The sequence below is a fragment of the Fukomys damarensis genome, unplaced genomic scaffold (genome assembly GCF_012274545.1).
Source record: "Fukomys damarensis isolate Sample0158 unplaced genomic scaffold, DMR_v1.0_HiC HiC_scaffold_16, whole genome shotgun sequence".
Taxonomy (NCBI): domain Eukaryota; kingdom Metazoa; phylum Chordata; class Mammalia; order Rodentia; family Bathyergidae; genus Fukomys; species Fukomys damarensis.
Window position 1 is genome coordinate 83,496,101 of NW_022900928.1, and position 12,261 is coordinate 83,508,361.

At 45.8% G+C, this 12,261-nt stretch overlaps 1 protein-coding gene across 2 annotated transcripts in view; it reads right to left on the minus strand.

Moving 5' to 3' along the window:
- The window catches only part of Wdr60 (WD repeat domain 60), a 65,959-nt gene extending 55,905 nt beyond the window's left edge, over positions 1–10,054 (minus strand). Inside the window, exons 1-4 of one of the 2 annotated variants that reach the window (XM_010641712.2) lie at positions 9,877–10,054; positions 4,469–4,522; positions 3,413–3,830; positions 223–314 (exon numbers count right to left, since the gene is read on the minus strand). In XM_010641712.2, coding sequence (XP_010640014.1) covers positions 223–314; positions 3,413–3,830; positions 4,469–4,522; positions 9,877–9,891 — 579 coding nt within the window. In that variant the 5' untranslated portion in view covers positions 9,892–10,054. The remainder of the gene's footprint in view (positions 1–222; positions 315–3,412; positions 3,831–4,468; positions 4,523–9,876) is intronic. The other variant, XM_010641722.2, reaches the window with a different exon arrangement.
- Between the last annotated feature and the right edge of the window lie 2,207 nt (positions 10,055–12,261).

Genomic DNA, 12,261 nt, shown 5'->3' on the forward strand with positions numbered 1-12,261 from the left:
ATATACACACACACACACACACACACATATATATCACGTTCAGATACATATCTAAACACGATCAATAATAATCTCTGGGTGGAGAATAGGCAGTATTTGTTTTCTTGCTATTTTCCTGTATCTGTAAATTTTCTACAACCACCTGGGCTGCTGCTGGAGTCAGCACAGAATGCCTGCCCCATAGCCTGGCCTTCGCAGTCTCCTCCTGCCTGGCCTAGTTACCTTTCTCTCGCGGTATCTTCTTTCTCTGTCTTCATCTCCTCTTTCAGGGTCTTCATCTCTCCTTTCTTTCTCTTCAATTCTTACTTTACTTACTACAAAAATGCAACATAGATTTAATATTCCCAAATTTTAGCATATCCAAATGCTCTTCTACCACCTTGCTACAGATCTAGTCACATGTCACAATATTAACAGGTATCTAAAAATATTCAACTGAAATGCCTTCTCCAAACTGAAGAGTGACTGAGTTCTAGATTCTAAACTTAAGATGTTAAAGTGGAAATCAAAATGGCAATTTAAGGAACAGATACAATTATTTCCCTTCTTAGTTTGCTGAGGTATCTGGCAAATGTCTGGACAACTCTGAAATTCTAGGGGACATCAGCCTCTCACAACACCTTCAGGGTTTCTGGGTACCAGGGCAAGAGCTGCTCAGGGAAATATCCCAAACAACAGAGAACCCCAAAGAAATCCTGGCAATGTGTGGAGCAAACCCACAGCTCCTCACCCTCTGGGCACCCCACTACCAAAGGACACAGAGACAGGAGGCTCTTGATGCTAAAGAGGCCAACATGGCCCACCCAGCATGAGTCTGAGGCATAAGCAGTGGTGTGCAGAGGTACGCAAGAGAGTCACCCCTTTACTGAGGTGTCCAAGGAAACATCCAACAAGGAACTGGGGGGGGGTTGCTTCTGAATCTTCAAACAAAAAAATCATCAGGCTTACAATAAAGGAAATTGACAATTCAGCATGCTGTACACATGTGTTGAGATATCATGCCAAACCCTATTAATATGTACAGGTAATACATTATAATAAAAAATTTAAGGGCCAGGAGCCAGGCATGGTGGGGCATGCCTGTAATCCCAGCACTCGGGAGGCTGAGGCAGGAGGATCACTGTGAGATCGAGACCAGCCTGGACTACATAGTGAGTTCCAGGTCAGTCTCAACTACACAGTGAGACCCTGTCTCAAAAAACAAAACAAAAAATAAATAAATAAATAAAATTTAAGGGCCAGGGATTTAGCTCAGTGGCACCACACCTGCCTTGCAACTCAGGGTCCTGAGTTTGATCCCTGGTGCCGAAAAAAAAAATTAATGTTTAAAGCATATTACTCTTAAAAAGAAAAAAAAATCACTTTCAAAGATGGAGGGGGCAAAATCAAACTACCAGAGATCATGAAGATAGAGCTCATTCTTTCAAAAAGTCACTGAGCACCAACTGCTTTCTAGGAGGTGGGACAAAAGGCAGTGTCAGGCTCTGGGTGCATCCTGAACACAAAACACATGGGACCTTCCAGGAATCAGGACGAGAAAGCAAGAGGGCTTGAGGAATGGAAGGACACTGCTGCTATCACCTTGACAGATGAGGCCCCCAGGTCAGCTTGGGACCTATTAATTTTGCAATCTCCATTAGACCTCAAAGCACAGGCAGACACTCAGCTAGGATCCAGAGAGGGGCCCAATTAGGGACCAAAACCTCAGAATCAGGAATAGATAAGTGGTGTTTAAAACCATGAGCCTGGCTGGGTGTGTTGGCTGACATCTGTAATCCCAGCACTTGGAAGACTGAGGTAGGAGGATTGAAATGAATCTGAGGCCAGCCTGGGCTAAATAGTGAGTTCAAGGACAGCCTGGACTATGTAGTGAGGCCCTGTCTCAAAAAACCAATCCAGGGCCGGTGATTCCACTCAGTGGTTCCTCTGCCTGCCTTGCAAGAGCAAGGACCTGAGTTCAATCCCCAGTACCCCTGTGCAAAAAAAAAGTGGGGGCTGGGGATTTAGCTCAGTGGTTCTGCCACCTGCCCTGCAGATGCAAGGTCCTAAGTTTGATCCCCAGTACCCCCCCCACAAAAAAAAACAACACAAACCAAAACAAAATGAAAAGGTATTGAGATAATAAATTAAAATATGTGGCATCATCAAAAACTAGGGTGAATGTTTAAATTTTTCAAAAATGTATTATAGCAAAAGATACATTGTATCAATCAATACCCTTCACAATATTCCCCCTGGTGGCGCAATATTCATGGTGGCACATTCCTGTAATCCCAGAAGTCAAGAGGCAGGAGGAATGCTGCACATTAGAGTCCAGTCAGGTCTACGTAGTAAATTCAAAGACAGCCTGAGCTACATAGTGAGACTCTGTCTCAAAAAAAAAAAAAAAAAAATCCCCCTTGCCACACTTGGAACACACTTATCTCATCATTCTTTTTGTTTTGTTTTGTTTTTGTTTAGATTCTGGGGACTGGACCCAGGGCCTCATGCAGCTAAGCAAGTGTTCTACCACTGAGCTATATCCCCAGCCCTTATCCCATCAGTTTTGCCACTTTCTGAAGAAGTTCTAGAAGTCTTATTTCCTGGGGGTCTTTAGTTGCACTGTCCTGGCTGTCTCAATGTCCTGAATTCATTCAAAATGTTTCCATTTGGTCATTTTGATGTTAGAGGAGCCAGAAGTCACATGGTGCCAGATCTGGTGAATAAGGCAGACGAGGAAATACTGTCACCTTTTTACCAGCCTGCCTTTCTGTTGCATGGTGCTCAGCAGCAGCATTCACTGTATTTTTTATCGTACTTCATAAAGACACTCAGGAAAGAGGACTTCCAGAGCTGCTTCGAAAGTGGCAAGAATGATGGGGTAAATATGTTCAAAACTGCGGGGGGGGAGTATTTCAAGGAGGATTCGTGGCAATGTGACTTTTACCGTAGTTTTTTTATGTAAACAATCAGTATGTTTTGATCACCTCTTGTATATTTCGATAGTAAAATGCCAACAAATAATGAGAAGTTTGTTCCTTCACTAAGTATTAAAAAACCAGAGACAAAGTCTTCGTAAATAGGGGAGGGGGGAGGGGGTGAAGGGAGGGCAGGGACAAGGGGAAAAAAATGAGAACCAAGACCTGTCATGCAAAGGTACAAGATCCCAATAATAAATGTAACTGTACTGTATACCTAAAATGTACCAATAAACTCAATTTTAAAAAAACAGAGTAACACACCTAAAGAATAGCTAAAACATTTATAAAAACTATGAGAGAAAACAAAATGATGAATAGAACATATCTAAAGAGGAAAATGCCACAAAAAGTAAGAATATCTATAGGACACGCAGCTCACAAAACACTGTAACAGGCAGCTAGGTGACACCTTGGGAGGAAACAGCCCGCTGGCCATGGGACCAAGGACGCACCTGAGCGCACCTTCTTCTCCCCTCTGTCAGGCCATGCCTCCCACTCCAGGAGGTCACGGTGGGCGGTAGCTTGCCGGAGCTCCTCTCGCCTCAGCCTCCTCTCCTTTTCCTTTTCTCTGTCCTTGGCTTTGCTACGAGACTTCTCTGCATCTTGTTCTCGATGTTTCTCTCGTGGCCTCTCTTTCTCCCAATCTCTTGAGTCCTTCCTCCTCTCCCCATATCTTTCCCGGTCCCCCTCCCTGCGGGGGTTCTCCTTGGAGCTGCGGGCCTCTCTGTCAGGGGCCCTGTCCCTGTGCCTCTGTATATCTCGGTCAGGATCCCTGTGCTCCTTGTGGTCAGTAATGTCCGCTTCTGACTCCTTGCGCAGCTGCTTTTCTCTGTGCTTCTTCTCTTCCTTAGCACCACCAGACTGCACAGCCTAAGATGACACAAGAAGGGGCCTCTGTGACCATGAGAACACATTTCTATTGAAGACCTTTCCTTCTGTCAGTGCTGGAAATGGGACCCAGGGCCTGGCACATGCTGGGCAAGCACTGTCCTGCCCAGCTATACCCAGTTGATTTGATTCAACTGCTTTTAAATCCAACAAGATGGGAAGGGACCTAAATGAATACTCTTAGAACCCTAAAGTAAATAGAGTGATGCTTAGCATTTCTGTAACTATTGAATGGAGCTCCGTGCTAGAGGATTTTGCATGTATTGGCCACTCAAATCCAAAACAGGACAGGATTAGAAAGAACAGGAGATAATGAAGCTGTCCTAACGCTACTGAGACAAGACTCAGCAGGTGCCATTAAAATTAGGGCCCTTCCTCCACATTTGTGGACCACAGCTTTTTGCCTCAACCCTGCCTCACCCTGCCCTGCTGCCTGCAGGAGCAAGGAACTCTGTGCTGCAGGCACTGTAACAAGAGTGCCTTCGCCTCATTCCTTTACAGCTGCACCATTGTCCACTTGGCTCCATCTTTGTTCACATGCACCCTAAACATGCCATATTCAAGAAGAGCCAGGCAAGAAGCTTCCATCTGGACCCCAAGTGAACTCTAAGATACACTACCCAAAGTTGTCTCCTGAGATCGTCTGCTTTCCAAGTATCATCTTTGGTTCGTCTCTAAAAAGAAAGTATAAAATCAGAATTTTTAAAGTGTAAAATAACTAATAACTAATTTTGTCTGCTCTCATGAGCTGCTTTTCATTACACTAAACTTATAGTAACTAAATATAGATATGCAAGAAAGTACTTTTTACTACTGAAATACACTTCATCTCAGCCAAAAGGCAGAGAAGCAATACCTACTGAAATAAAAGGTGGTAAAATACAGATTTTTAAAAAATTAAACTGATTGTGATAATGCATTCTTATAATCTCAGCATTCAGGGAGGCTCAGGCAAGACTACAAATTTGAGCCCAGCCTGGGCAATTTAGCAACTTAGGGGTACCCTGTCTCAAAATTAAAAATTAAAAAAGGGGTGGGGAGATAGCTGAGTGCAAAGGCCTTGGGTTCAATACTTAATACTGGAAAAAAGAGGGCTGAGGATTTAGCTCAGCGGTTCCACCGCCTGCCTTGCAAGCACAAGGACCCAAGTTTGATCCCTGGTACCAAAAAAAGGAAAGAAAGAAAAAAGAAATACTGGAAAAAAGAAAAATTACTTAATTAGCATAAAATCACTCATAACTATTATAGAATGTCACCTTTGGCTACTTCAAAATCATTAAGTGTTACAAAATAAAGGGGAAAAGTTACAGTGATGGCCAAAGAGGTCAAGAATAAATATTTTATGGTTTTAAAATACATTGTGTCACCCTGAGACCATAATGTTAAGTAAAATAAATCAGACACACAAGCTCAATATCCCATGGTTTCTCTTATAGGAGAAACCCAAAATATAAATAAAGAGCAAAATAAAAAATAGATAATAGGAAATAGAGAAGGGGACTAAAAGATGGAGGGAAGGAAAGGGAAGGGAGAGGAAGGGGATGTAAAAAGAATTAAGATGTGTTTTGTACAGTAGGACACTCCACAAGGAAAGTGACCATTCTGTACTGCAAATGCCTACCAATAAAAACCACAATGAAGAAACATACATTGTGTCAGACTATTTCCCTCAAAGGCCACAGTTATCTCTCTTTCCCTTCTGCTGTGAGGTCTGTGTTTCTGCTGCAGTGGGGCCATCAGGGCAGAGGGACTCAGGCTGCTGCTCAGGACTCAGCTGAGGGAAGGAGCAGCCATTGGGTGGAAGTGAGGTGTAATGTCTCTGCAAAGCACCCTTAGAACCCACAGTCAGTCCCAGAGGCCAGAAGTGAGAGAGCTCAGGAGTCCACATGATACATTCGCCTGTGAGTTGGCACAACTCCCCCAGACCCATGTCCTGCAGCTCCGACCCCAGAAGTCAGAAAGCAGAACCACGACGTCCCTACCATACCTTCTACAAGTCCTGACTCACAGACACACAAGCAAACTACATGGGCTGCTGATGATTTGCACAACAGAATTTGGGGTGACTATTCATGTGGAAGTATGGACAGACAGACAGAAATGCCAGACACTATACTGAGTCAGATATACCCTGTGAATCTCATGGCCCTTGTTCAGAAGGTCATGGGCTCCATTTGCCACAAGGACACTGAGGCACAGAGAAGCTAAACAGCTTCACCTCCAGAGAACCACACATTGCTAGGCACATGATAGCAACTGAAAAAGTTCCTGTGGACTGAATGAACAAATGACGGTCAATGTGAAAAAGAAGCCTGCCGATCCCCACTGAGTGGTCCAGCAACCTTGTCTGTCTGCCTGGAGGCACATGGGGGCCCACAAGCTCAACAGTGTCCCCATCCTACATGAACACCCACATTCACTCAGCAAAAATACACAGGCTCCGCACACACAAGCTCTGCACAGAAAGAAGCTACTCTGCTGCCTGCAGAAACCTGCACTTCACCCTTATGTTTGCTGGGACCACAGGTCTGGTAGGACAAGCTGTCTTTCAAGCTTTCTCTTTACCTTTCCTCCAATATGGTCATGTCTCTGCATCTTTCTGAGACAGGAACACATCTTTTGAGCTGTCTTCCATAGCTGGTCTATTCACCTCTCTAGATACCCATGAAACACAGACCACATCTCTCTAGTGAGTTCCCTACCTTCAGGATGGGTCTGTTCAGCACATAATAGCACTTTACTGAGGTCAGCCATGAAAAGATATGAACTATGGGTCCCTGTGAAGAAGTACCTAGGAAGTTAGCTCATGAGCCACCCAAGCTGCTCTAAGAATGGAAGGGGAAATGCTACACTCAGAACAGTAGCCTGACAGCAGTCTGCTAGTTCTCCAACAACCCCCCACCTTTGTAGATCCAGCCCAATTCCCCTTCCCATAGATGAGGTCAGATTCAGTGATTCAACCCTAATGATGAGAGTAGGGTGACAATTACCTCCCTCTGGGGCACATGCGATACCCCTCACCCAAAGAGAAGCAGCTGCTGGGCCACGAGGACACAGAAGCACAAGCCCCACAGGTGGGGGAGGTGATAGTAGAATGGAAGCCATGGCCAGTTAAGCACTCAGATGACATTGTGATCAATCACTTTTCAGCCTTTTGGCTAAGATCAAGTGCAGATGACACTGTGATTGCAGAACCCTGAAGTATAATTAGTGACACAGATTAAGTTCACCCCTTCTCCACCAGTCATCTCCCTGTCACCTCCCAGTGGCATGTGTCTCCCTTTGCCTGCGAAATCACAGGTATGACTGCATACAGAAGAAACTTTTCAGCACCCTGGATACAGGTTCCTGCCCTGTGTGAGCCTCAGCTTAATGATGACAGTAATCTCAGCTGAGCAAATCAATCAAGGACAGCTTCTTGTAGAAAACAAAATACAATGGACAACAACCCAACATATGAACAACTTGGGTTAATTAGGTTAATGGAAGATTCATCTGCCTCTTATTATCTATAGTGTGTACCCAGGTAAACATCCAGATCTCAGCTGTACTGACTTACAACCAACTTTCCCTCAGGAACCAATCGAATTTGTAAGTCAAGGGTTCACTGTAACATTATCCCTGTTAGTTTTCCTTTAAGAAATACTGCCTTCAAGGTAATGACAGAGGGGGCTTAATAAGTTTGTTCAAATGAAAAGCAGTAGTACAAATGAAAAATATAAACTTATCATAAGTAAGTCACTAAACATCTTCCTGAATACAGAAAATTAGGGAAAGCTGTCATAATGAGCAGCCTGCTTTTATAGATGGGAGTGGGATGTGTGCAGATGCTATGTTGAAGTGTGCTGATGCCTAAAACTACTTTGTGGTACATATAGGAAAAGATTGTCTAACTAACTCTCCAGGAACATTTTTATTTGAAAAGGAGTTTAGGGATCTGGGACTGTGTTTTCTCTACAGGTCCAGTCACAGGTTGGATCTGCAGTGAATTCTACTGACATAATAATGATATGTGGCCCTATAAACAAATCACAGCAAACTTAAGGTACAGAATAACTCATGGAAATGTACAGGGAATGGTACAAAGTTGATAGAAGTCAATTAAAGAAAATAGGGATAATTTATGATAGCAACTTCCTAATCTTAGAAAAAAGCTGTAAGATACTAAGGGTGATATAACACAAATTAGGTGAACAAGAGAAAAAAAAATAAGGCAAGAGGGTCAGGAATAGTGGTGAGCTACTTATGAGGCTGAAGCTGGGAGATTACAAGTTTGAAACCAGCCTGATTAACTTAATAAGTCCCTGTCTCAAATTTCAAAATTTTTGAAAGGCTGGGAGTGTAGCTCAGTAGGATAATAGGCCTTGGTCCAATTCTCAGTGGCACACAGAAAGAAAGAAAAAAAGAAAACGGAAAGGAGGAAGAAATGTATGCAAACTAAGTTCCTCATCTTTTAGTGGATAAAAATAACACTAGTTAACACTTGCTGAGTGTTAATAAAAACAGTAGGCACAGTCCTAAGCACTTCTAAATTGCATCTCACTTAGCGCCCTCATCAACACTCTGGGTTGCACATTTTACCGAATAGGAAAGAAAGCATGTTGAGTAACTTTCCCACAGCTGCACAGGAAATCAGAATTCAAACTCAAGCATACAGACTGCCATCTTAGCCCCCTAAACTGTAGCGCCTCACCATTTACATTTAAGATGGAATCAAATTTACAATCGGTTCCAAAGTCACCAGCCACATTCCTGGTGCTGAGCAGCATGCTCAGGCCTGGCACTACCAAACTGGCCCAGGCAGATACTAAGCCTCTAAAAGGACCCAGCAAAGGACATAGCGGGGCTCCACTGTAGCTCCAGAATGCATCCCGGTTGAATTCGGCGTGTGAAGAAAGGTGTCAGCATACACTAGAGTAACAGAGGTACTGGGAAACTAAACACAAGAGTCGCAAAGCCAGGAGTGGTGGTGCACACCTGTATTCCCAGCACAGAGGCAGGCTGAAGCAGGAGGATCACACTGCCTGGACAACTTAGCGAGGACCTGCCTCAAAGTACAAAGGGTCAGGGGGGAACCAGAGCCAGTGCTATAGCTCAGCTCAGCTCAGGAGGTGAGAGCCCCTGGGTTCTATCTTCAATACTGCAAAACAAAAACAATAGTAAAGACTTCTTCACCTTATGCAATGGAAAAGGAAGCTTTCAAACGCTGTACCAAATGTTGTTTTGACTTTTAGAGTTACACCATGAGAGAGCCTGAAACGCAGGCGTCCTGGGCCTTCCCCCCCCCCCCCCGCCAAGGTGCTCAACCCTGCCTTGGTTTCCCTTCCTGCTTCTGAAAGGGCACAGAAGATAGGTGGGGCTAAGTGGAGACCCCACTGCACACCCAGGGCTTACGCCCCGCCCCACACACCTGGCCTCTGGAACATGCCCCTCAGCCCACTCCTGGACCCCAACCATCGGACACGCCCACAGACCCGCCCCAAGGCACCGCTGCTCATACAACCCCTTGGCCAAGAACTTTCCTAGCACTGATTCCCCATCAAAGACGCTCCTATGCCACACCCCTCACATCCACCTGGGACACGCCCCAACCCCGCCCCTCACATCAGCTGCACTCGCCCTGGGCCCGCCCCTAAAACATGCCCCTAGACTGTGCTACAAGCACTTAACCTAAACGCACTTCTAGTGCTCCCCTCAGACTCGCTGGGTCCTAAGCGCTCCCTCACTTCAGCCCGCCTCTCACAGCCCGCCCCCCAGACACGACCCTCGGGACCAGCTCTTGGACACATCCCGCAATTCCTGCTGCCTGAAATCTCCAACCCCAGCCAAGGCGGAAACACTGTTCCAAGAAAGAGACTGGGGCGGCTCATCGCTCCCACCAAAGCCCCTGTCCGCGGCCCAGGCCTGCTTTCCTCGAATCCCTCGCAGGAGTCTGAGAAGCTCAGCTGGTCCAGAGCCGGGGACAGGCTGCATCACGCGGAGAAGTACGCACAGCATGCTCTTTCCCAAGACTCCGCCACACACCGACCTTCCCAGGCTCCATTGCTCCTGACGGGTTCGGCTCCGGCCAGGCACTAATCACCTAGAAAGAGACGAGCCCGCCAGCCCCCGCTCCCCTGGCCAGCAGAGGCCTGCTGTAAGGCCTCTGCTTGCCTGCAGCGTCAACAACTCCTAGCAACCGGCAGGCGTGGGCAACAGAATGCCGAGCGACTGCGGCCCAGTCGGCTCCGCGGCCTCCCTCTGCGTCTGCGCATCACCCAGACTCCTAGCAATTTGGCAGGCAAGAGCAACAGAGCACCGAGCGGTCACAGCTCAACTGCCTCCCGCAGCGGCTCCTGGTGCACACGCGCATCCTCGACTCTTATGTAGCAACCGGCCTAAACTGGAGAGGACCCACGAGTCGCTCCCAGTACGCTTGCGCATCTCCGAATATTACTATCAGCGAGGCAGGAGCCAAGAAGGATCTCCTACTCGTTTCCAGATCCGGAGGCCATTCCCAGTTCGCCTGAGGAACCACTACTCCCACACGGAGGCAGGAGCGGCAGAAGGCCGAGTGGTCGGCCCCTGGTTCCCCGCCTGTCGGCCTTTCAGGGGGACTGTATCCCAGCCTCATTATTTCCTGGGTACGGTGCCCGGGAAAGAGGTAGAGAAGAGCTTTACATTTAAATAGGGCTTTGCCCCTAGGAATTCTGCGCACACGTGCTGTCTTGATGAAAAACGCCAGGAAAGATAAGAAAGTATTTGGAAAGTAGTTGAAAGAGTATACAAGGCATAAAAGAAAGAAAGCAGACAAATATCCTTTGGCTCAGTTTTATTCTTACAGTTTAAAAACACAAAGCCATAGGGCCGGGGATTTAGCTCAGTGTTTCTGAGTGTTTAGTTTCAATGTTTCTTGCCTTCGCAAGCACAAGGTCCCGAGTTCAATCCCTTGAACAAAAAATAAAATAAAGCCAGTCTTCAGCAAGACCTGGGCTGAGGAGGTCCTCAAGTCTCCTCTGCATTCTCACAATGGGGCCTCAGGGCCTGTGCCAAGAGTGCTCTGAGCTTCTGACCCCACGTCTTCCTGCAGAAGGGAAATTTATTTTGGTCGCACTGTTTTAAATTGCATGCTGTTCTGAGCCAGCTGACAATGCAGAAAGACCCAAGTCCACAAACTCCGCCCCTTGTCTTAGTGTTATCTGAGCCAATAAACCATATTTGCTTGTGCACTGTTCCTATCTTCACTTCCATTCATCAGCACTTTTATAAAAGGAAGGCAGAAAAGGTAACTTTGATAACAACTGTGATTTATTTAGTGACTGTCTCAAGCACTTAGTTACCAAATTTAAGTGCTAGCCATTTGGTAATGTACCTCATTCCCGTAGTGTCTTGTGTTAGGTCTTTCCTGTGAGACCTCAGCCAGAAAGGATGATTCACTTGTGAGGCAGGTAGGCAGTCTGATGCCAAAGCCCATCTCTTAGCCCCTAGGCCCCAAACAGCTGTTACTGGAAGGCTTCATAATCTGTTCACTGTGACAGTGGATGAGAAATGCACTAGCCACAGTATTAGAAGAGGTCACACACTATAGGAATGACAACCCCTCTCCTTTACCTGCAATCACAAGCTACTGTCAGACTACCTCATAACTATGAATATGTCTATTTTTCTTCATTCCAGTCCAAACCACTCCATCTTCCACTGCAAGCAAAGCTAGCTAAGTCCTACCTACTTGGCACTCTTTCATCACCAAACAGAGCAGCTCAGAGCTCACCAAATGCGCCACATCCTTGCAGATTTGCAAAAAGCTATTTCTGCTTTCTCTTTCTGTCCCGTTATATTTGCTGAATAAATGGAGTTCGGGCTATAAAATAACCTAAAAAATTAGTCTCTGAATAGCTCCTTTGCTAAGGGTCTGGTGTGCTTCCTGGTAGTGGTCAAGGGCCATGGCCAACAACCAGTACACACTAACAGGAGGTAGTACATTCATTTGATCAGAGCTTCACATGACAAAAGAGGCTCCCAACTAATAGACCCAAAGACTCACTGTGAACTATTTTTATACTTAGGTTTAAAGAGGCACAGAGAGCCATGTAGCAATGTGACTGGACAGAAAGGGTGCCCTAATGTTTACAGCATGAGGGGAGAAACCAGCAAGGCCTCTGTGTCCAGATTCTTCTTGGCCTCTTTGTTCAACAGCTCTTTCCCTCCAGTAAGGAGCCAGACCATTTCTGGAATTTGGAGGTCTTGTGATGATCTTTATCAAAGTAGGTCAGATAATTTTTTGTTAAGGGTAGCTGGGAGAAAGATGGAGATGAATGTTTCTAAAGTTCATGTCTTATTTGGTGGAAAAGATGTCCTAGTTCTTATGCCTCCCTTGGAGAAAAGAAATTCTAGTTGCTACAGCTTGAGGTACAAAGGGGACAGAAGACAGGAA